Source organism: Hirundo rustica, chromosome 9, assembly GCF_015227805.2.
Source record: "Hirundo rustica isolate bHirRus1 chromosome 9, bHirRus1.pri.v3, whole genome shotgun sequence".
NCBI lineage: Eukaryota > Metazoa > Chordata > Aves > Passeriformes > Hirundinidae > Hirundo > Hirundo rustica.
The window spans coordinates 4,236,282-4,261,148 of record NC_053458.1 but is presented as its reverse complement, the minus strand read 5'-3'; the positions used below and the strand labels follow the sequence as shown (position 1 = coordinate 4,261,148).

The window sequence follows — 24,867 nt, the reverse complement described above, 5'->3', positions numbered from 1 at the left end:
ACTAATAATCAGTGAAGATATGCTCTAAATGGTAGGGAAAACAAACAAACAAACAAACAAACAAACAAACAAAATAATAATAATAATAATTAAAAAAAACCAAGAAGGAAACATCTCTTGCACACTGAACAGTGTAAAAAAACCCCAGCTTTATTTACATTCCCATCATCACCCCACAGCTGACCAACGTGGGCTGTCACGGATGCAGGAAGCTCAAAAGAGACCTTCAGGGATGCTCCAGGGGAGAGCAACTCTCAGGGCAGTTAGTACTGTCTGTCTCAAAGAGAAAAAAAAAAAAAAAATTTTCCCAGCAAGGGCCACCTGGGTAAGAGGAGGCTCATTTGTATGAATTATGCATGAGCATGCAAGGAAATGCTGCAGCGGGGAATTTAAGGGTGTGCTTTGGCAAGGCAAGGCACACCACCGAGTGGACCATGTTTGCTGCAGATGTGGATTAATGTGGCACATCTGAAGGCAAGTCAGGAATCTCCAATTTATACAAGTCATGACTGGACAGGGCTTTTTTTAGCAGCAGTTGGACTTGGAAACTTGTCCAGCGGCAGAGCAAAACTGGAAATACTTATTTCATATTTAATACTGGCTGTTTACATTAACTCCCCCTGCCTTCAGAAGTTTTAAGTACATTCCTCCAGCTATCTCCACACAGGAAAGAGAGGAAAACGTGCAGCACAATAAATAAAAATCTGAGTTTACCTGAAGTTCAAGTGCTCCACCAGAACGTACCCGTCTGAGGGAAGAGGAAAAAAGGAAGAGAATTAGTAAATCTGAGCGAACATGCCCGCGCACAGAGGACGTGCCGTGGTTTGGGCGGTGGTTTGTCACCCAGAGCTGGGTTGCAGACTCACATCTGCCCTGGGCATTGCGGCAGATGACGGCGTGGCCCTGCACGGCGTCGATGACGTCCAGCTGCTCCCCAGCTGTGAGCGGGAGGTCAGCGCGCCGCTGGCTGGGCACCGAGCGCTCGGCGGTGGCCGTGGTCAGCACGCGGATCTCCTTGTCGTACTGCAGGACAGGGAGGAGCCAGCAGTTACTCTGTGTGGGCGTGGAACCCCTCACAGGGCAGTGGGGAGGGAGGCAGAGAAGAGAGTTCAGGATGGGTTGGAAGAGACCTCCACGATCATTGAGTCCAACCCACGCCCTAACACCTCAACCAGATCATGGCATCGAGTGCCACATCCAGTCTTTTTTCAAACACATCCAGGGATGGGGACTCCACCACCTCCCTGGGCAGACTATTCCAGTACTTTATCACACTCTCTGTAAAAAACTTTTTCCTAATATCCAACCTATATTTCCCTTGGCACAGCTTGAGACCATGTTCTCTCGTTCTGCCTGGAGAAAGAGACCAACCCCCACCTGGCTGCAATCACCTTTCAGGGAGCTGTAGAGAGTGATAAGGTCACCTCTGAGTCTCCTTTTCTCTGGGCTAAAGAACCCCAGCCCCCTCAGTCGTTCCCCACAGGATTTGTATCCCAAGCCCCTCACCAGCCTTGTTGCCTCCTCTGGATGTGCTCAAGCGTCTCAACGTCCTTCCTTGTGGCTTTGGGGAGAAGGAGGGAGAAAAACCCCAGCAAGGCCCCTGATGGAGACCCAGATTAGGGGAGAAGGCAACAGGTGAGTGGGACTGATGCCTTGAAGTGGCTTCCTAAAACCACTAGTGGCTAGACAAAATTAAGAGAATAAAAGTGGGTATTTATTGAAGGCCTTCAACAGACACACCTTGTGCAGTCAGAAGCCTCCCAGAGGCTACACCCAAGCTGGGCAGCGGTCATGAGTTTTTCAGACAATTATAAGTTTGGTCCATTTACGTATCAGGGGTTAATGCTCCAATTACATCTTCAGGTAATGAAGGCACATTTCCCCACTTTGCTCCCCCTCAATTCACTTTTATTTATACTTTTCGGGACCTGAGGCAGTAAGGTATCCCTGAAAATCAGGCCTAAAAGGATTGTTTTGTCTGACCAAAATGTGAAGACGGTAACTAACAGTCTGCATGGAATTTGGAGTTACACAGTAATGCAGTACAGGATTTGAAAAATACAAAAGCTAAATCCTAAGGCATCAGGACAATGTTCCCAGCACAGCTGAGGACCAAGAAGGTTCCACCAGGTGTCTTTCAAGCAAACCACGGAGCTGCTTTTCTCCTCTGGAAACCCCAGATTAGGCGAGAAGGCAGCAGGTCAGGGGACACCTTTCCCAGCACAGCTGAGGACCAACAACATGAGACTTTAAATAAACCACAGAGCTGCTTTCCTCCCCTGACACAGCTAGAAAGACACACACCATAAATGTCTCTCTGAAGAGTTTCTCTTCTTCGTCCATCTTCTTGCTCTTTTCTTCACTGCTCTTCTTGAATTTGAAGATATTTCTGCGACAAGAGAGACACACACACACATATGCCCTTCTGAGCTCCACTAAAATAACCCTTGGCACACCTGAAATTGCAACCCAGGGCCTAATTCCAGCCTTGTCTGCAAGGAACCCTTGGAATAGCAAAGCACACTGTTCACATCCCTATTTCTCAGAAAAGGGTGAACAGACAACTCCAATTTGTTAGTGAGACACGACTTGAGCCATTTTTTTATCTCCATTTGGGATAATTTTTTTTTTTTTTTTTTTTTTTTTGGTCTGTAAACAGCGTGGGAACAAATAAACTCTATTGAGTGTTTCAAATCAGCCCCGTTTTTATGGAAGTCAACAATTCACTTTTCCCCCAGCAGTTTGTCTCCTGCTTTTATTTATACTCAGAAATAAAGGGTCCCCAGATAACTCTCATCCTGAGTCATTTATGGAAGTGGGGTTTGACACAGCTCTCCAGATGTTCTTTGGGTTTTTTAGCACATGGAAGAGAAAGTCTCCCAAGCAGACATTTATATGGCATTGTAAAGTGGAAAACGAGTTCTTACGCCCCACTTAAAGGGAGTGGGGCATTCCCTGCATATGGGGATGCCACTCTTTCTGATACACAAAATTACAGCTGTAGCATTTGTTTTAAGACTAAGACAGGAAACAAATGCCAAACAAAAAAGCCCCCACCCATTTGTAATAAATTATTCATCCTTGGCTCATTCTGATGCATTTCAAATTAAAGAGGAAGGGAAACAAGAGCTGAAATTAGGGACTTTTAAGCTGTGAGGAGATTCCTCCTTTGGCAGGACCTGTGATCTCTAAAGGAAAGCTGAAATTGCTTGGACTCCCTGATGGTCTGTAAAGTTATAGCTGTGGCTTTGCACAGCACAGCCAGTGGTGTTTGAGCAGCCCCATACAGGAACTCTGTGGTGAGAACCTGAAAAATGGGTCTCTGATCTGCATTCAAAATCCCAGGTATCAGGTCATGGAAAAGGTCATTGTGGTGCACATTTTTGTGATCTAGAAGGGGAAGGAATTCTCCCACTTCCGTGAGAATTTTTTCAGGACTGATAACAAAGCAATATTATTATTATTATTATTATTATTATTATTATTATTAATAATAATAATAATAAATTGATTTTATGCACAAATGGCATAGCAAGAGTCAGTGCAATCGGACCAAATAATCAATACTTTAAAATGAAAGGCTCTTGCCAAAATCATAGACTCATAGAATGGGTTGCTCCAAGCCCCATCCAGCCTGGTCTTGGACACTTCCAGGGATCCAGGGGCAGCCACAGCTTCACTGGGCAACTTGTGCTGAGGCCTCCCCATCCTCACAGCCAGGAATTCCTTCCTAAAATCTAATCTGAACCTACTAAAATAGTAAAAAGGAGCCAAATATACAGCAAGTAACGACTTTTTTGTCTCAGCTCAGTGGAAAGTCATGACAAGACTCTAGGCTAAGACCTCTGGGTGTCCTCCCTTGCTCTCAGTTCGAATCCAAGAGTTTGTTTCATCCTTGAGGTATTTTCTGCACAGATTCCTGAAATCTGGCTTCAAAGGGAAAGGACCCTGGACTATCAACCAACACTCTGCACAATCAGGGACATCCCGCCCCTGAAACCACTCAGAGATGTGTGCAGAGTCAGACAAAATGTCAGGAACACAGAATGGAAATCAAGACCTTTCCACGCCGTCGATGCTTTTCCTTTTGTCCTTGTACTCCTTCGCCATCCGAAGTTTTGGCATCCGGACTCGGTACTTCTCATCCTTCCCTCTGAGAGGAACAGACAGGCAGGAATTCAGGTTTTTCCCAGCAGATTGTGTCCCCTCCCAAGGCCCGTGATCTCCCCCCACACCCTGCACTGAAATGCAAACACGCGCTGTGATTCACGCCAGCACGCGCAGCCGCCGCAATCGTCTGGCAGCAGCACACCAGGACACGCTGTTCCTATTAAAAGCAATTTTTCTGACAAGGAGCCTGCCAGGACGGGGCTGATGGTCGGGTCTGGGAGACAGAGTTTTCCTTCCTTAGGAAAAAGATCTGATTTTTCACGTGTTTCAAGGGAGCTGCTCTCTCCTTTTCACGTCTCTGGCGCTAACTGGGTAACAGCGAGGAAATATCCTGCCAAATTAAACACACATGGGGAGGGCACCTGGACTGTCTCCAGAGGACTGAATCCCAACCAGCTCGTGGCTCTCAGTGGGTTACAGCACCAGGCACAGATTTGTGCCAGAAGGAAAATCTCCTTGGATTGAGGACAACCCCAGGAGAGGGCACGCTCCTCACCTGGTCTCTCTCTGCCCCACCTCAACATCATCATACACGTTGTCCTCCTGGGAGACAGCGGCTGTCAATCAAAATGCAGGACAGAAAAGGATTAGGAGATGTCACTCTGAGGCTGGTACTCCAAATAATCGATCGCGGAGGAAAATTTGGGCTGCTGCTCGTCACTCGTCACCAGAGGGGCCAAGGAAATGCAAAAGTGTGTCGGCGATGGGGCAGAAACAGGATGGGACTGCCAGGGTAGCTGTTCTCAATCTTTTTTTTAATGAAGCAATTAAAACCAATTAATTAAATTAATTAATTAATTGTAGAGCCAATTGAGAGAAAACCCGACAGCTCACAGCCTGCCAGCAGCAGCCACAAATTTCTTCGTTACAGAGCATCTTAAAAACTTTTCGGCCAATCATAGTCTGCTAAAGCTTAGAGAGATATTTTAGCCAATCAATTATAGCACATGTACAACTGCTTCAACCAATACTCACTTGTATGCTTTTTTATCAACAATACTCAATACCCTTATTAACCTTAAGACCTTCTACTCTCTTGTCTATATATTTTTGGCAGTGTTAAGATTTATTCAAGCCAAACCTAGAAACTCAGCCTTTGTTTCCCATGTCCTTGTTTGTTATACTACCTGTCTCTAGTTTCAAATTTTTCAGTTGCAGCAAATTCTGAGTTCTCAGCTTTTTCTGTTTGAGGCCTGCTTCTTCAGCTCCTAAAAATCCTTTTTACTTTCAGTGTTTCCCACACAAAAGGATCCTCGGGGCTCCCAAACACCCAGCAAAGGTCCAGCACAATGAATGATGCTTGGGTTGGTTAGTTGTGTTTACGGGCAGTTTTCTGCATGGGTTTGGCCATCCATCTCCGTGGATGGAGCAGGAGCAGCAGCAAAGCCCCAGCTTTGCCCTGCAGCCAGTCCAGGCAGGGTTCCCAACACAAGGACTTGGGTATGCTCCCTCCAGCACCTCCTCAAGGCTGAGGCTGTACCCACACCATTTATGTAAAGGATGAACTTGGCCCTCCAGCAGGCAGGAGTGAAGAGTTTTACAAGGAGCTGCTAGAGTGCCCTGGGCTCACACAGCACTGCCAGCCTGGGAGCAGTGCTCCTGCATGGACTGTTCCACACGTCACCTTCCTGGATATCTCCAGATCTGCAGGAGGAATGCTCTTCTTTAAACCAAAACCACCCAAAAATGAGCAAAACCCCCACCCTCAAATGAAACACAAATCTCTATCAAGTCCTCCAAGCCCCTGCTGCCACAATCCATGATTTTCAGAAGGGCACAGTGCACCGAGCTGATTGTACAAAACCTTTGCCTCTCAGAACACACACAAATCCCCAGGAGCCAGGTACAGGTATGTGCTTACCTAAATTTGGTACTGAAATGGAAACCAGCCTGTGGATAGAAAACAGGCTTTTAGAAACAAATCTGCACATCAGCAGCACCCAAAAAGCCGTGAGGAGCCCCGAAAAAGCTGCCAGTGATGCTGCTCAAGTGACAGAGACGAGTCAAGGGCTCCATGGCACCAACAGCATTTCCCAAAATTACATCCCCTGCTAAATAAGCATTTCCATCCTGTCAGCAACAAGAGCCATGTGTTCATCAAGCAGGAAATATCTACACTACATCCAAAAAACATCCCAAACTCCTGCTGCCCTTCCCGACAGCAAGGGGGTTGCTGGACAGTTGGAATTTTTAGTCAGTAGTAATTCCTTCCTGTAAGTCTGCAAATGTCAGGGGTTGTCCAGGAATTCAAAGGTGACAGTGTCTGCAGATATCTAAGATGATTTCAGGACTTTTATGGGTTCTTTGAGACAGGAGAATGGCACAAAGCCTGGTGGGTCTTTCCCTATAATGATTTTCATATTTGAAGAAGCCACTGCAGGGCATCCCTTGTGAAAAAGGTTTGTAGGGAAAACAAACCTTCCTGAACATAAAAGAGAAAAGTTTTAACCTGGAATTTCCAAAGAAATGAGAAAAGGCAGCATTTTTCTGAGGATCAGGCACTGTGCACAGGGTGAGGCCCTTGCTGGCAGCACTGGAGGACAGGTTCTGCACACTTGAGGAAAAAACAATTTCCCTGGAAACTTAGTGAGGGTTTTGAATATGAGAGCACCCAAAAAGGCACTGTAGGAAGTTATACAGTATTCTTTACCCTGAATTAAAACTCACTGTTAAACTGTTTCAGCAGAGCTCTTGCCAGCTTGGCTCTGAATGGAACTTGGAATGAAATCCCACGTCAGCAAGGCTGTCCCTAGTCCTGGCTCACGGGTCAAGGCAGAAGGTGCCACCTTTCTACACTCCCTTGTGCACCTTTGTGTCATGCTGAGGTATCAGAAAGGTACAAAAGGCAGCAGAAAATCTATGAAAACCTGGAAATTGCTGTAGGACCAGCACCTGGAGATTCCTGGTGCCAGAGATTCTGGAGAAGCTGCACAGATGGACCATTGGCCACATCTGCCGTGGTAGCTCCTAGTGAATTGATGGAAGCACTTTTGGTCTAAGTTTCCCCCCAAAAAGCTGTATTCTTTACTCCTAGACTTCCTGCTCTCAAATAATTGCCAGGAGGAATGCTCAGGTTTGAAGGAGGAAGGTCTGGGACCACCAACGTTTTCTTACCTTAGGTTGTCCTTGAGCCTGAAATTGTTCAGCTTCAACTTTTCTATCTTAAACAGGTTTCCAAATCTCTTTTGTTTTTCTGTTCTGTCCAAAAGAGAAATGGGTTTTAAATTAGAACTGACACAAGGTGCAGAAGCAGCCCCAGAGATCCTGAGGCAGGGAAAGGAAGGGCAGCAGACCCTGGACCTCAGCTCAGAAGGATAATTTGAGGTGTTAGCAGCATCCTATGGATGATGGACTCTCTGGGATAAGCACCAACACAGCAAAAGGTGCTCAGTTATTAAGTCCAAGCTCTTATCTTTGCTTGGCTTTTAACTTTGCCATGCTAATTGAAGTTGTTTTCCTCTGACCCAGCAACTAGAGGGTGATCCAGGTTTCTTTGGAGTGAAAATTCTTGAGGAAAGGGCAGCATTACCCAGAAACATCACAGTGACCGTTAAAGGAGATATCAGGGACACCTTTTGAGCCACCCTCCATCACACATTTCTACTGCGTGTGTCCTTGAGGAGGACCACACTTCTCCCTGAAGATTACAAAGGGTTGCAAATCTACACAGCAATTTTCTTGTAAAGTATCTGCAAGCAAGCAAGATCCTCCCCTGGGGGTCATTACCCCTGCACAAGGACCATTAAAAACCCTTTACGTGTCTCAGCACACTTAATCCTGCACATGGGATCAATAGGGAGATCACAGAAAGGCTGGTTTGGGGATTAAGACCCTGACCTCCAAAACCTGTGAATTTGGTCCCAAAAGGTCTTGGAATTCCTTGGCAGCCCCAGCAAAGATGCACTGCTCCCTCTGTGAATCAGCAAGAGGGTTTAATTTCTGCACCCGTGTGCAGAGGGGCGAAGGAGAGGCCCGGATGTGCTTCCCAGAGGGTGGGGATGTGCATGATCCATCTGGGAATGTGCTTCCCTTCCAGAGACTGGTGCACCCCCACCACACGACTCCCACAGACAAGTTGCAGAGAATCGACGCTTCCTTCTTTTAATAACCATCCTGTCACCTCCAGGCGTTCAGCTTTCCCCCTTTTTCCTCCCTCCCTCTCACACACACGTGGAAGCCGGACTGGGATCCAGATGCAGTCCAGTGCAAGCCTCCCATCCAGAAGGAAAAAGCAGAAATGCAGCAACACCTTGTTATTCCTCCCACGCTGCTCCTCAGGAGACAGCCACCAGCTGCACTCCAAGAAATTGTGTGCCCCATGTGCCTTTCCCGAAGGCTGTCTCCGTTCCTCACAGAGGCAACTTTTTACTGCACGAGGGTAGGGAACCACACGAAACACAACTCAGCTTCACGCTACACCTCTTAATCCGTTTGGGAAGCTCAGGCAAAGCATAAACCCGAGGCTGCAAAACTCATTGGTTTTATAACACACCCCGTTGGAAGCAAATATCCTGAGAGGCTACACAGAAAAGAGCAGGTTGCAAGTCAGTTACAGCACATCAGGTTCTTCTCCAGCCTTCTGTGACCTCGAATGTGAGCATTTTGTGCTGTTTTTTACGGGGAAAATTTGCCCCTGGAGTGTCACCTCTTTTGGCATGCACAAAAAAGTGCCAGTTCCCAGCTACAGCTGAGCAACATTTTTAATCAAGAGAGGGCAAGTGATGCTGCGTGCTTGATGCAGGAAGAGGTGTGGAAGAGGTCTGGTGCTTCCAAAGGATGGAGGGTGTTACAGCAAGAAAAATCCCCCTCACTGCTTTGGGATTTATTTTTGATAATTGCTCCCTAAGTGTTAGCCAAAGGAGAAAGAGAGAGGAAGAAGGGAAGAAACCCACCCACACAGCAACGTTTGTGCAGCTGAGTCACGATGAATAAAAAACAAAAACAAGAGGCTTCCAGCCTCTACCTGGCATGTGAGATCAAGGCTGAATGGTCAGAATTTCAAAATACAGGCTGAGGAATTGCAACTTACTCTGGTTTTGCTGCGTTATCACCCCCAATTTCAACATCTTCATATGTTTCCTCATTGCTGTTTCCTGAAACTGAAAACCAAGGCATGCCATTAAGACAAGCCCTGTTCAGTAGCAATAAGGTGAGGTTTGCAGGACAAACTGCACCCAGGCCTTTTACATTTTACTCTTACAGAGACTTCAGGGCTGCTCAAATGAATTCCATGCTAGACACAGACACTGCTCCCCACTGGTTTTAATGGGAATTCGGAGCAACCCAGCCAGAAGGAGACTGTAGATGCTGAAAGTGAAACAAAACCATTCCCAGCATCTCCCAGGGACCAGCCCAGATTAGAAGCAGCTTCTGTTTGAGCTTCCCCACTTACTGCTGTCTGAAGTGAAGGAGCTTGAGGCATCTGAGCCGTGGCTGCTGGAAGACACAAGTGTGACATTGCTGCAGGAGAGATTTTCAGTGACATTTCATAGACACAGGCACTGCAAGGTCCACACTCACAGTCTGTCCTGCAACTCCTCAACGTCGTCATAGATGTCCTCTGGTGCCTGCAGGGACTGCCAGGGGGGTTGGTCCGAGGTTGTTCCTTCTGGCTTTGGAGCACCAACACCCATCCTGTGCCCTGGAAATGAGAAAGGACCTTGACTTTAGGAGCTTTTCTGAAACGCTTCTCTCAGAGAAAGGGCAACTGTTGAGGGCAACACAACAAATAAGATCCTACAGATGTATTTTCCATTCCAGGAGTCCAGGAAACTCTGCTCTGAGAGGCTTCAAGAAACAAAAGTGAACAGTTTTCTAAGATTTTAGCTTTAAAACTTTTAAAAGTCATAAAAATATTTTATGACTAAAAAATTCAAAATGTCTGTCGATTTTTTTTTTTTTCAATTGTGGCAGCTCTGACCCAAATCTTCCCCACCTAAAAACATCCAAGAGATTATTCTTGCATCTCCAGAGAAGTGATTGGAGGAAAAGCTTGGCATGGTTGGTGGAAATGTTAAGATCCAAATAATGAATCAGTCCATTGGAATACACCTGTAAATCAATGTCTTGGAAAGGACCCAAGGAGGATGAGCATCCCCAAGATGGATTTTGCTGAGGGCTGGAATCAAGCCTGGGAGTTGCACCTCATGAGGTTAGAAACAGATTATTACTGGAGAACTGTTAAGTGGCAATGTTAAAACCTTAAAATTGATTTAAGAGTGTTGGAGCCATGCAGAAATACAGACACACAAATAAAAGCAGTTAGTGTTTGTAAATGAACGTGGGGAGTGTGCAAGGCCAGGCTGGGCAGGGCTCAGAGCAAATTGAGCTAGGGTTAGAATAGCTGCTAGAATAATGCAAAATGTCCCTGCTCATGGCAGGGGGTGGAATGAGAGGATCTCTAAGGTCCCTCCAACCCAAACCATTCTGATTCGTGCAGTAGATCTTGCTGGACACAGGCACCACCTCAGCACAGTCCAGCTAAAGACCAAAACTTCTGCAAAACATCCAAATTCAGAGAATTAGAAAAGCAGGCCAGGGTGGACCAAACAATCCTCCAAATTAGCCTCTCTGTTGAAGCAGGAGGCTCACCAGGAGTACTTTGGGAAAAAAAAAATCCCAACAGAAATTACCTCCAGCTGTCCAAAGGTCAAGCAAACCAGCAAGATCTTTTACAAAAACAGACACCAATCAAACCAGAAAATTATTACGAGGTGATTTAAAATAATAAAAAAAAAAAAAAGGAGAAATACCTGAGAACCACACCAATAAAAATAACCACAGTCACAGTCAATTTACACTTTCTCCCTCACACTCCTGGCCTGTCCACAGAGCCCAACAGAGCTACTTTTCCCTCCTTCATCTTTGAAATGCTGCCACATCTCACCAGTGCCTTGCAGAGTCTTTGCAGAACCGTGAGCCCACGAACATTTCGAGCTGAAGCTGCAAACCTGTGCTTACAGAGGGGATGTGATTTGGTTTAATTGTGCAGCTGAGGTGCCTATCAGCAGCTCTGGTCACTGCCTCAGAGTATCCTGAGAGAAGGAGCCCAAAGTCAGCCAGGCACCATGAGCGGATGGAGCAAGGAGCCATCCTCCATCTCAGTGAGGGACAGAGGGAGACTTCAGGCTCTCATCCTGCTCATTTCTACCCCAGTCCTTAGCCAAGCCCCTTTCCTGAGACTCCATAAATTACAAGGAGCAGAGGAGATGGATTTCAGCTCTCACGGATAAGGGCAATCTGCTAGAAAAACAAACACCTTGGCCAGAGTTATGCAGATGGTTAACCAACTTAGGAAGCTATTTGCACAGCCAAAATAAATGATTCAGACCAGAATACAAACGCTCATGCAACCTTTTGCCCTGGTTTAACTGAATCGGTTTGAGAGTTGCATCCAAATTTAACATTATTTCCCATATGGAAGAGACATTTGGGCAGCAGATGGGGCTGGGGCTCGAGGAGACCCTCAGTGGTGCAATGAGATACTCACAGTGCTCTGCTCTGTCTTTTGCCAGCCCTGGTGGGGTTGGATACGTTGCAGTTTGGGGACTGGTCACATCCTGCTTCCCTTGCAGAACCTCCAGCCCTCCTCTGCCCTCTGCCTTGGTGTGGCTGGTGGGAGTCATGTACTCATTTCCACCTGTCTGGGATCAAACGTTTGGCTTGGTCAGTGCAGTCCTTAAACAGCCTTCTAATATATAATTCTATTCTATTCTATTCTATTCTATTCTATTCTATTCTATTCTATTCTATTCTATTCTATTCTATTCTATTCTATTCTATTCTTTCTGTATTTCTATTATATAAGAATATAAATTATCTGTGGACTTAAAACAGTTTCACACCCTTCTCCTTTGAGGCGGAAGCAGCTCAGTGATGAGCAAGTAAAAGACAAGGTGGAAACCCCTTGGGATTAAGGGGTCAAGTTTCCCAAAGAGAGGGAAGACAGAAGGAGAAGAGACATCCTGGAATAATTACTAAAATTAACCTGAAGAATACAATACCTTGAAAGTTTTGTTCTCTTCCAGTTTTGTCCTTTCATGACTTGGTTTTCCCTCTTTTTCATCCTCTATTAGAGCTCCTTCTGGACTGAAATATTCAGAAATGGGAGAGATCTCAGCACAGAAACACTTCAGCAAAATCACAAACACATTGCCACACTGGCAGTGCCCAAATAAGTATCGTATTTTGCCTCTGAATGAGGGACATGCCCAAATGACCAGCAGTAAAAATTAAGGGTAAATCCAAATCTAAAAGAATTCATGGTCACTCGGGGATACTACAAATCATTCTTGGAAGAGAGACAAATTAATATGATTGTTTCCTCATAGTAGGAAAGGACAAAATAGGTCCATGTGTGGTAAGAGGTGCCTGGATCACACCATGTACCTCACACCACACTGTACTGAGATTTAGGGAAGAAGAAACAGCAACAGCATGCAGGACTTGATACACATTTTTTTCCCAGCATCACAACATTTCCCACAAAAGTGACCCCATTTCATCACATAACTCTTCCATCACCACCAAAAAACCCAGCCTTCAGAACAGTGACCATAAATAAACACCCCAAGGAGCTCAAAGTGTGACATTTGTAGGGTGAAATTCAGAATGGACCTTGCCTTGCCTTGGACCTAGGACCAGGTGCTCCAGCTTGAGAGCCTCCTGACTCTCCCTGCTTACACTGCCCAGGTTTCAGTAGGAATAGACAGTGTCATTTTTCACAGTCTCCCCTCCAGATGCACTTTAGAATGAAAACAATCTCAGAAACCATGAGTGCTGGCATAGAAAAGCATCATCCATGCTGTCATGGTCATGAAATATATGAAATTACTTTCTATTTACTGAGTGTGACGATATCCAGTTCCTGACTCGAATCAGTTGCGGGGCTAGAATAAGTTTGAGAGAGAGGAAAGGAAATTACCTGGATTTGGCAAAGGGAAAAATCTTCTGTTTCTAGAATAAAGAAGAGGAAAGCCTTCAGCCACTGTGCTTTTCTCAGCAGTCAAGCTTTCATACAAGGCCTCAACTGTCAACTAGCATTGAAAGAAATATTTATTTAGAAAGCCCAGAAGTATTTTATGTTTGGAATAGTCATCAGACCAAGGATATTTCATCTGCTTTGCAGGACAGGGAATACACACACTGGCAAACTATACAGGGATAATAAAACAGTGCTAGGGTTGGACCTGTGGAGCTACTGGTGAGCATGGAAGCTATTACAGAAAGGAGAGCTTGCAGAGGAGGAGGAAGCTTTTTAAATTTAAATAAAGATTTCCCATCCTGCCAGAAAATGAGACTCCAGCCAAGCCAGAGGACCACTCTGCAAATGACAGAGATAAATACGTTTGGAAAGCTGTGCTATTTCCCAGGCAGTTTGACGGCTCTGCAAGCCAGGGCTTGAAAGTGGAGTTTGCCATTTTACAAAGAGCAGCTTCCCCTGTTTCAGCAGGGCCAGAGCTGATAGCCAGGACATGGACATCTCCTGGCACGAGGTGATGTGTGCTCTCAGCTGAGCTCAGCCAAGCTGGGCTTCTCTAGGAGCAGCTTCAGCAATTCCTGCCCTGTGCCACGCAGGATCCTGCCTCCCCTGCAGGATATTCCCCCTGCCAAGGGAAACTGCCACCCTCTGCAGCCAGGGGGAAGTGAGAAGGGTGATGTGCAGCAGAGATATCCCTGCAGCAGGGGATGAAAGCCCCTACAGCTGTGCCCACCACACCTGTCCTTACTTGTGCTGCCTTGCCAAGCAGTCTGGCTCAGTTTTGCTTTTACATCTTCACAGAGGGATTACCAGCCCCAGCTCACCCTCGGCAGAGAGTTCCAGAACATTTCAGTGTTCATTTGTTTCTCCAAAAATTCACATTCTTGATGTTGGTGCTTGACACCTTGTCTACCACTAACATCCACCCAGTTGGTGTTATCACTTCCTTACATTTCTGCAGAGAAAATCAGGGGAACTGACACTTCCCACTGGTATGTTTGGGAATCTCATTAGTCTTTGTGTCCCCTCTGCAATTTCTCATTTATTTTTTGAGAGTCTTCACAGACAACATGCAGAGAAATCCTTGGCAGGTAAGAAATACAGATACTGGAAGACGCTTACCTTGTGTCTTCGAGGCTCTGCCTTAGGTACTAGGAAAGATATTTATGAACAGGTATTAATTTTTAGTCCATGTTAAAGTCACTGCACTTTCAGGTACAAAATTCAGCTTCAGTTGGGAGGCTCAGCATGCAGGCACAAATTCACCATGGACATTCACCATGTCCTACAGCTCCTTCCCTCTGCTATTTGGGCATTGGTTTTTCAGGGATCTGTGGAATCCCAGGGGGCTGTGGCAGTTCCCCTCCAAGGGAGTTGCTTGGCTCCTTTCCCACTGGGAGACAAAATCCATGCACGTGGCAGAAATAACCTCCCAAAAAGAGGCAACGCTGGAAAATGTAACAGCAGAGCAGTGGCACCTTTGAAAGATAAAAATATACTGGGAAAAAATATTGATGGACCTGGGAAAGTCTCGTAGCCTGTGCCCTTCTGTTCCCAAGAAGATGCTGAGGTTTGCCTCCCTATCTTCTTTTTATTCTCCTCTATGCAGGCAATGTCTTATGATATTTCCCACTGAGTTTTACTATGAGCATCATCTTACCCCCACAATTTAAACTTTTTTTGTCATTGCCCCAGAGTCCTCACACTGCACAGAGGGACAGGACAGTCATACTTGTTCTCCCAGAGCACTGTGAAGCTGCTTTTCTCTACTGCTTTTCTCAACAAGAAACTGCATTATTTCCTGTTTTGAAGGCTTTTTTTTCCCCCCAGCTAGCACAAAATTCACCTCACAGTCCTGCCTTTCAAAGTACCTTCAATGACACACAAGGTTGTGGTGTCCCCAGACTGGTTCAGGTACATTGGGGTTTCTTCATAATTATTCTGCCCTTCAAGTCGAGCGCTGAGAAGATGAAAAAGAGAGAAAAGATTTTTTTTTTTTCCTGTCCCTTTTAGTAGTATGAAAAAAAAAAATCATCTTAAAGACAAGGAAATCAAGGGCTTTGATAGTGAGCCTACAAAAAAGCGAAGTGAAATCAGGAATTCCTGGGAGGGAGAGAAGACCTGTGGCAGACTCAGGGCTCAGCTGAACCTTCTCCCCCTGACTCCACGCTCCCACTGCTTGTCCTTTGGGAGGCCAGGCTGCGTTCAGAGGGCTCAAAGCACATCAGACTTCCTACCAGGGTTAGAGTCTCCTGCCTACAGCAATCCCTCAAGCAGAAACAGGAGAAAAAACCCCCCCAAAACCCCAAAAACAAAACAAAACAACCAAACCCAAAAAACTAAAACACAACAAAAAACCCCTACAAAACCAAAAAGCCCAAGGAAATCTGAGAGCAGCATTTCCCAAGCCTTCTCAGGTACTTTGGAATTGATAACAATTCCCAGTTGCACTGCTTGGCACGTGGCTTCTCATGGAAGGGAACAAAAGGGAAAGCAGAGATAGCAAAGGGGACGTTCAAAGGTCCTGCTCCTGAGCTGATCAAGCCACCCACTCCATGCCAACACCATGAGCAGCACGTGCCAGCCACTGGAGGAGGGAAATCACCACAGCCCCAGCACCACACAGCCTCAACTGCTGGGGTTCCCAGTTCCCACCTCCCATTCTCCTTTTGCCTTCCCTCCTCCAGAAATCGGTGTCATTTGGGAGTAGGTGATGCAGCAGGAAAACCCAGCATTCCTGAGTTACACCAGTCTTCCCCTCCGCCCAGTTTTTGGCATTTTAGGAATGCACCAGGAAGAAGCAAAGCACAAGACACAGCTTGTAGCACACGTGGGGGACAGGGTAAGGTGGGGAGAGAGCACCAGGAGCAATCCTGGTGGGAACTTCTCTCTTGTAACTCTGTAAAAAACCTCAGGGAGGGTCTGTCTTTCCTGGAATGGCCCTGCTGTCACAACTCAGCTTCAACAGAGAAAGGACCAAGGGCAAACCAGGACATGGAGAAAAAGACACTCAAGGCGCCCTTTGACAGCAGTGAAATCAGGGAAAGAAGCAGCCCCTGAAGCCAAGCAGAGGGCTGTGCTGATAGCAGGGTGTCCCTGTTGTCCCCTGGAGCCCCCCAGCACTGGGGACACTGCCCTGCTGCTCCCACTGCTCCCACACAAGCAACCAGAGCTCAAGAACAGTCAGCACAAGAAACCGTGCCAGGGTCTCTAAGAGACCAGACTTCATTCCAGGTGAGGCTTCGAGGAGGGGAATTCCTGTCCCCAGACTGCTGTTATTGTGCCCTTACACCAGAGTTATTTAATTAATTTCCCCTGTTATCAGACAGTTAATATTTAACAAGTGACCTACTGTAAAGGCCGTATCACAAGTGTTGGAGCAAGACAGCTGATCCTGCTGCATTACAGGGCTAGAACAGCTTCTTGCAGTGCACAACAGCTTTGGAGGAGGTTATTTTTTGACCAGCTCCCTTCTGACAAGTACAGGTTAAAAGTTAACACCAGCCCACGCTGGCAGGAGCACCTCATGATGTCAAGAACAACTTGCTGTCGATAGCTGGAGGAGTTGTTTGGGCACAGAAAGTATTTTAAGAATTCCCCTCTCTTTGCTGTGGTTCAGCTGTTCCCTTTTCCCCTTTTCACAACTACAACAAAACACGTGTATGAATATTTTCCTCCACTTCTGCTGTTCCTGTTGTACAAAACCCGGGCTGCTGCACAAGCCAGGGACAAGAAAAAAAATCAGGACCTCCCTGTGTACAAAAGGATTGTCCCTGCAAGATTTTCGACCTGTTTCAGACAAACTCAAGTGATTTTGGACCACCACTCAATAAAAGCCTCACTTCAGCACGTGGAGGCAGCTGAAGGGCTGGGATGGTGAGGGAGGGCAGTGCCTCCTGTGCCCTGGTTGTGCCGGCTGCACAAACACAGCATCACAGAATCGTGCAGGAATAGAAATCCCTTTGCTGCTGGCAAAGAAACCCCCAACACCTGCTGCTTATGCCAGGGTTTTGTTTCACCAACAGCTTTCAAAAGCATTTCTTTTCTAAAACACACAAATCCTGAGTACACAGCAAACAGGAAGCAAGAAACACACGGAGGGTGGTGACTGTGCAGCCAAAGCAATGGGATTGTTCTGCTTCCCACCAGCTGAACCAGACCTAAAGACACGTGGATATGCTTCTCTACGAGGCTTTAAGAGCCCACCAGAGAAAAGAGGGAAGTTTTCTCCCTCAGGAGAGGGCCATCCCAGCCAGCTTTGAGCTTGCCATGTAGGTTCACACAGTCACAGAATCCTAGAATGGCTTGGGCTGGAAGGAGCCTTAAAGATGACCCAGTTCCAAGCCCTCCCTCTCCCACAAGCAGGGACACCTTCCACTAGACCAGGTTGCTCAGGATCCCATCCAGCCTGGCCTTGCACACTCCCACTTCCTTGAACAACCCCTGGAGCAAGCTGCTGCCTCCAGGAGTTGGAAGAGGAGGGAGACTGAGCAGGAAATGGGATGGGGACGTTCCCATCACCTGAGCCACACCTCGCCTCTCCCCAGGCTCACCTTTCAGGGGTCAGGTAATCCTCTTCTCCAGCAGCTGCACACAAAGACACAGAGGATTAGTGTTGGAAGGCAAGCCCATGGCCACAGAGAGCACAGGGGAGGTGTGGCAGGGACAGCCCTTCCTTGGACTGCCAGCACAAACTGGGAACATGGCTCCGTTAATACGTCATTATTATTTCGCATTTCCATTATTTCACGTTATTATTGTCATTATTATTTCCCATTTCCAGGCAACAACCTCAGGCTTTCTAGAGATGGATAATACTGGGAGGGCACAGAGATGGTGGCATGTAAATGTTACTGGTTCCCCCCACCAGATTAATGTATTTAGAAAAAGAAAGTCGACTACAAAAGAGTTTCAGTGAAAACCTCTCTTTCCCTCCCATTCCCATCAAAGCCAGGGCACACCAATAAGCACTGGCACTGTAAAGGCAAAGAGACTTTAGCAGAGCCATTCTTACAAAAGCAGCTGCCTTTGAATCCATCAAAAGTTGTGCTAAAGATCTGGCTATAATTAAGGCTGTATCTATAAAGAAACACCACTTAGCAGCTTAATAAGTGGTCCAGAATATTGTATTATGCAACATCAATAAGGTTTTATTATGGGAAACTGAACTTTTGCATTTCTCGATGTCGGAACACTTAACGACATTGCCCTCTGTTGTATTTAAAACAGAAGTGAGGTGGGGGGGATTAGCAGACTATTTTCTAACAATTTTATTGTGTCTTCCCACAGTTGTGTGCTCCAGAGTTAAGGCATTTCCCATTGAAGAGGAGTGATAAAGATCAGCCCAGCTCACAGGCAGCTGCTGCTGCTGCTTTACAGCCAGCTGTAAACTGCTCTCAGCACGCTGCAGTTGGGAGGGAAGCGGGTTTCTGAGCATGGGATGGCATCCAGCCTGGAAAACCAGATCCTTTTTCCAGATCAAGAGCGAAAATCGGCCCCACTGAAACTGCTGGGCTCCTGTTAATGTTTGAGGAAGAAGTTATAAACAAGGAACAATGCCCGATTTCTGTGTGCTGGAAATCCCGGCTTTTCAGACATCAATAAACCACACATTTTAATTCATTTTCTGTAGAGCAGATCTGGGGGGGAAAAAAAGACTAAATATCTCTTACTTGTTTCATTTCCTCTGTGGACCAAGGGCATGGTGCTTTGGAAAGCACTGAGATCAACCTTTGGGGGTCTTGGAGGTTTCCCAGGGGCAGGACCCAGGGATTCAGCTGAAGGGAGAGGTTTAATCTTCGGCCACTTGCTCCCAGGGCTGTAAGACCACTTTCCTGCTCCAGGCTGGCAGAAGGGAGGTTCTGATTCTGCTCCAGAGAAGCACAGGGACAGGCAGCAATTAGTCCTGATTTAAGCAAAAATCCACGTGGGATCATCAGTTGTTATGCTGGCATTTCTAACCGGCTCTGCCTCCTCCCACTTTCGGTGTCCCCATCACACAGAGGGTCTCCTCTCACCAGAACGGCAGGACAAATGGAAATTCCCATTTTCACAGATTTTTACCAACTCCCTTCCTCTGGATTATGAAATACCAGCCCAATTTTCTGTGCTGATAACAGCTTAATCCGCCAGGATTTAGGGCCGTGGCTGTTTGAAGTGCTCACTCCAGGTGAGGTGGCTTTCTAGGGTAAACAAAGACTTAAAGTTTTCAATGCCCCATCACCCAGTCACGTCAGCAAGGGGAATTTCACAGCCTCTGAGTTTCCCAGCACCAGCTTCTCTAAGAAATATCTTCTAAGATATTAAATATGACCTTTTGCAAAGCCGGGAGGGTGCAGGGGGGGAGGATTCAGGTTTAAGCTCTTTTAATTAGAATTAAACTGTCTTTGTAGAGCAGCCAAACCTTTCACATCTCTGTGAAGTCACATTTACCTTGCAACCAGCCAAAGCACACCGTAGCTAGGACAGTCTCCTGTCCTCAGTTTTCATCCTACTCTCAAAATGTGGACAATTTCTTAGAGTGAACTTTTAAAAAAAATGGTTGGATATGGGGGATCCTCCCCTTACCCAAGCAGAGCAGCAGTTTGAGACCCATTTCTTATCTCCAGGACCTCCAGAGCAAGAACAGAGCGAGCCAATGGGCCAGTTTGGCCTCTTGCTTGAGGGTCCCAACCCGTAGGAGCTTTTCCCTTCTGCTGCTGCACCCTGAACTCATGGATCCCCTATGTACTCCTGCATTTACATATTCAGTGTTAAGAACACACCTCACCATACCTTTCTGGTGCTGAGGGGGCTCTCTTGGTGCACGATAACCCAACTGGGAGAGAGCAGCGGCCACCGCACCCTCAGCACCTGCTCCACCACAGCTCCTGTGTCCTCTGGCAGCCTGAGGAAGAGCTATCCCACTGCCATGCAGAGCATCCTTCCTCTGGGCACGCCAGTCCAGCACAGGGGAGCTTCCAGAGGGTGGCATCCTGTCGCTGCCAGCCGGAGCTGAGCTTGCCACCCGCGGGGTTGGGACTCTTGGACTTGTTTTCTCCTTGAGGGATAAAGTCTCTTCCCAGATCTGTAGGACGTGCTGGAAAGAATCTGTGAGAGGAGGGTCCTCTGGAGTTGTTTGGCTTGATCCTTGCTGGTCAGAGCCATGGGACTGCAGCGGCTTTTCTGAGCTGCTCTCAGGAGAACTCAGCCTCTTCTCCGAGGCGCTGCCCTCACGCTCTTTGTCGCGCCCCGTCCGCTCCCCGCAACCCTGGGGCTGTGCCAAGGGGTCGTGCTGGGTGAGCACAGCGGGCTGGGAGGTGGGATGGGCAGGTTTTGACACTTTCACCTCTCTCCTAGTCAGGGGCAGAGGGCTGGATGTGGTGTTCCCTGCAGAGCCAGGCTTGGGGCTGATCTCCGTGGGAGGTTTCTGCCCCAGCTTGTTGGCCAAGTTGGAGTCATTCTGAAATTTTGCTCGGAGGGCTTTGAAGTCAGTCACGCCTTCCTGGGTGAGGGGAGAGAGGAGAGCACAGAACAGCTGCTTACAGGGGTGGCAACAGGCAATTCAAACAATCATACTGCTTTCAGAGAGAAACAGCCTGCACACTCAACCTTGGTCGCCAAGGATATGCCCATCCTGGAGAAAATTTAAAAGCAGCAGAGGAGAATTTGCTCTTTCAAAGGATCCTCCAAGGGCACACAAATCACTTCTGGTGAAGACAAAAGAGCTGGAAACAGGGAGGAAATGCAGGAGCACAGCACAGAAACCAAGCAGGACCGGTGTGGCCAGAGGAAATGCCTCCTTCTCTCCCCAGCGTCACCCAGTGACGGAGAATTTCCCTCAGGAGGATCTGGCACACACTGAACTGAACGTTAGAGCTTTCCTGGCAGAGGTGCTGCAGTGCTGTTTATGCACCTGCTGGGTATGAAAGCTGCACTTTATTTTCAGTACACAAGCACCAACAGGGGAGAGCCAGTGCTGCTCCAGACATGCCCAGTCCACCCCCATCCTCCTTTGAGAAACCAAGCACTAGATATCCTCCTTGGTGTTGCACTCCTAATGACTCCTGGAACAAAATGCTTTTCCTCCACAGTGCTGGTTCAGGGTCCCCAAGGCCCTTGGGTGCTTCTCCCCTTGCCTTTAATGCCACTCCAGGAAGCAGAGCACGCATAACCCAAAGACGTGGCACACAGAGACATCAAGAGCATCTCCCAGTGCAGTGATGGATACTGGCCACGACACAATTCCTCTCTTATGGAGTCATCAGACCCCAGGTTCTTGAAGAAAAGGAGCAAATCAGAGACAGTGAAGCTAAAAGGGCACTTAAAGAACATTTTGTTTCAGTCCCTCACTCCCCTGTGTCCCACCATCCCATGCTGGAGAAAAGGGACCACAATTTTTGCCTGCAGTGCCGTGGCTCAAATTCAGCCCTGAACTGAACTAGGGAGAAAATATGAAGAAAAATTTATGAGCTACTTAAGTCCTTGAACTGCTCTATAACTTTTTATATGCCATGATTACATTAGGTGCTCTGCTCTGGCAGCTTAGTTCAGCACAAGGCTTCACGAGAACCTGTCTAATGAGGAAATTGGAAAAAATTATCTAGGACAGAACTTCGTTATTCTGAAAAAAGCCCCAGCCTTAAGTGTTAAGACAGAACAGATGAATAGCATACTGAGGTTTTATTGCATTTAATTGCACGATTTATTAAACACTGACAATTTCTCTTGAATAACCCCTTTCACTGACTTTATTACTTTCACAGGGTAGTACATGATGTAAAGAAGCAGCCCTTGGGGGAGAGGCTTGAATTGCTCCAATTATATTTCATATTAGTGGTCAGCAGCCCGATGCCGTGTGAGCTGCCCAGACAGGCTAATCTAGTGGCGAGCCACGGGAATGGGAGCTTCCAGAGGCACACGGAGGATGAATCAGATTTTGGGGGTAAAAAAAAAATAGAAATAAAAATCTCACATGCACCCGATCCCTCCAGCGATGCCAGACAGGAAATAAAGCACTGAGGTGCCCTAATGCAATTGCAGGGAGCTGCTTCACGTGCTGCAGCAGCGGTTGAAGAGTTCAGAGCTGTTTATCTCCTCTTGCTGATTTTCTTTATTGGAGCAAAGCAGTTCCTCATCAGCACCCTCAGAGTCAAAGAAAAGGGAGAGGAAAAGGTACCTGCTTGTCTCAGTGTGCCCCAGGCAAGGCAGACACGGGGTTTTTGGTCAGGCCTCTCCCTGGCACTGGCTGTGACAGAAATGGGCTGTGACAGTCACGAGCTTGGCACTAAGTTTAATTGAAGTGGGATGGGTACGAGCTTTCCTTTTCCACCCTTAAATCGTTACTCTTCTTGCCTTGAAACAACTGATTTGACTTATTAAGAGGGAGATTGTCTGTGCTCAATGCACTCCCAGTGCCCCTCACTAGGGCATGGCTCTCCCCAGAGTGCAGCCTGATGGGATGCTCATGGGAAGGAGGGACAAGTACGGCCCCCAGACAAAAACAGAGAACTTCTGGGGTGGAGGGGGTTAAATTGCACCCCCACACCCAGCTGGGCAATCCATCCCTCCCCAAAAAGCTCCTGCAAGTGCTGTTTCTTTGCACAGGGCCGAGCTCAGTCAGACCCTCCAAAGTGCAGTGAGTTCTCCCAGTCTCTGCAGGGAGGATTCCCCATCAGAACTGGGTCTGTTTCAAACCACAAACCCATCCAAGCAGCTCTCCTGTTCCATCCACGCACCTTCAGCTGGCCCAGGGAGATGCTCAGCCTAGACACAGAGCTGGGCAGGTCACAGGCAGGGCACACGTGGAGTCCCAGCATCCCAGGAGCCCAGGGAGGGCTCAGCTCCCTCGAAAATCAGACCAGCTGACAGGCAGGGAGAATGCACTCATAAATTTAAAGGCCTGCCAAAAGCTCACAATGTGTATTACAGCTACATCTGGCCAAATAATTGACTGTGAATAACACCACGTTTGGCAAAAGCCCACTCGAGAGGGGAAGAGAGAAAAAAGGAAACAAACTTCCACTGGCAGGAAAGCTGTGAGCATCGAGGAGCCAGGGGACAGAAGCATTACAGAGTCAGGGGGCAGCGAAACTTTCCATATTTTCTCCTTATAAATGCTCTTCTAGCATCAAGATCAGTCGAGGAAGCAGAATAAAGCTCAGCTTAAGCCTACGATAAAGGTGCCTTTTAGAAGGGGCACTAGCAGGAGGTTTGTGCTGATATCTTGGACTAGCCGAAAGGAATCTGAATTATAGAATCCCAGAATGGTTTGGATTGCAAAGGACTTGAAAGATCAACTTTGTTCCTACCCCCTGCCATGAGTAGGGATGCTGACCAGGTTGCTCACAGCCCCATCCAACCTGGCCTTGGACACTTCCAGGGATGGGGCAGCCACAGCTTCACTGGGCACCCTGTGTCAGGGCCTCCCCACTCTCTAAGTGAAGAATTTATTCCCAATATCTGATCTAACCCTGGCCTCTTTCAGTCTGAAGCCATTCCCTCTTATCCTGTCATTCCAGGGCTTTGTCAAAAGCCTCTTTCCAGCTCCCCTTCAGGTACTGAAACGCTGCAATAAGGTCACCCCCAAACCTTCTCTTTTCAATTAATTAACTAAATCAACCTAATTCTCATCATTTTCCTGAAGCTGCTTTTCTAAAACGAATAAACACAGGAAGATAAACCCCATTCAAGACACGGCATGCCGCACAGCTGAGAGGAAGCACTGCCTGTTCCCCTCCTGGAATTTTTCTGGTTTACTCCATTCTTTATCTTGGCTCCCAGGGGAGCTCTGGTGGGTAAATGTTTAATCTGTGCTGCCCTCTGCCCTGGCGTGGGACTGCTGGAGCCAAGCCCAGGCACCCCGGGCAGGCTGAGAGCTCGCCGCAGATACCATCGACTCATTAACCCGCCAACAGAAGCAAGGAGTTATAAAATTCATTCTCCCAAAATAAATAAATTTAAAAAAAAAAAAAATCCCCACCCAATTCTACTTCTTGTTACGTCGAGAGGCACAACTGCAGCTCGCGTCAGAGCGAGAGGGGAAGAAAGCAGGCGCTGGGAGCCGCCGATTTGGGGCAGCAAAGCAGAATCTGTGCGTTCTGCACAGCGATGGGAGCGCACCTCACTGCCAGGATAAACTGCTCCACGGAGAGAACAGCCCCCAAGCTAAGATCCAGCAGCAGAAAACCAAGCAGGAATCCTTTCCCCGGGCCAGGTGCAGAAGAGACAGAGCCCCAGCAGTTACCAGGTCCATCCCCCGCTGCTCCATGCCAGCTCCAGCGGCTCAGCCCGGCATATCCCGTGTTCCCTGCCTCCCGCAGCCGCTCCCGCTCCGGTGCCCGTGCCGCAGCCCGGCCAGCCCAGGCGGAGCCAGCCCTGAGCACACCTGGGCTGAGCCCGGCTCTGCCCCCGGGGCGGGGAGAGCCTCACCTGGGCTGGGCTGGGCTGGGCTGGGCTGAGCCTGCCCCGCGCTTCCCTGAAAATCCCCACAATTGTCAGCTCCGCGGCGGGCCGGGGATGGCAGAGGGAATGACCGGGTTTGGTCGGCTGTTAGAGGGAGAGGATGGAGCTTTCCCTCGCCATGGGTGCCCTCACAGCACCCTGTGTGTCCGTACGATGTCCATATCCCTGGAAGTCTATCCCTGGAAGTCTATAGAATCTTGGAGTGGTTTGGGTAAGAAGGGACTGTAAAGATTGAACAGTTCCAAACCCCTTGTTTTCAAGTCCCTTCTCACACC

At 47.7% G+C, this 24,867-nt stretch overlaps 1 protein-coding gene across 2 annotated transcripts; it reads right to left on the bottom strand.

Annotated features, from left to right (window-relative positions):
- Nucleotides 1-143: 143 nt before the first annotated feature.
- FYB2 (FYN binding protein 2) lies at nt 144-24,495 on the bottom strand. Of its 2 annotated transcripts, none has more exons than XM_040073147.1 (20): nt 24,375-24,495; nt 19,925-20,633; nt 18,823-19,017; nt 17,704-17,737; nt 15,022-15,110; nt 14,273-14,301; nt 13,094-13,125; nt 12,174-12,258; nt 11,660-11,813; nt 9,691-9,811; nt 9,563-9,606; nt 9,200-9,269; nt 7,285-7,368; nt 6,032-6,060; nt 4,667-4,727; nt 4,061-4,153; nt 2,305-2,389; nt 867-1,023; nt 715-748; nt 144-273 (listed from the first exon to the last, which is right to left on the bottom strand). In XM_040073147.1, exons 1-20 carry the CDS (start codon nt 24,396-24,398, stop codon nt 264-266), a joined length of 2,139 nt encoding a protein of 712 aa, XP_039929081.1. In that variant the 5' UTR covers nt 24,399-24,495; the 3' UTR covers nt 144-263. The 2 variants fall into 2 exon arrangements, with proteins under 2 accessions (XP_039929081.1, XP_039929082.1); XM_040073148.1 differs by having other exon boundaries at nt 9,563-9,603.
- Between the last annotated feature and the right edge of the window lie 372 nt (nt 24,496-24,867).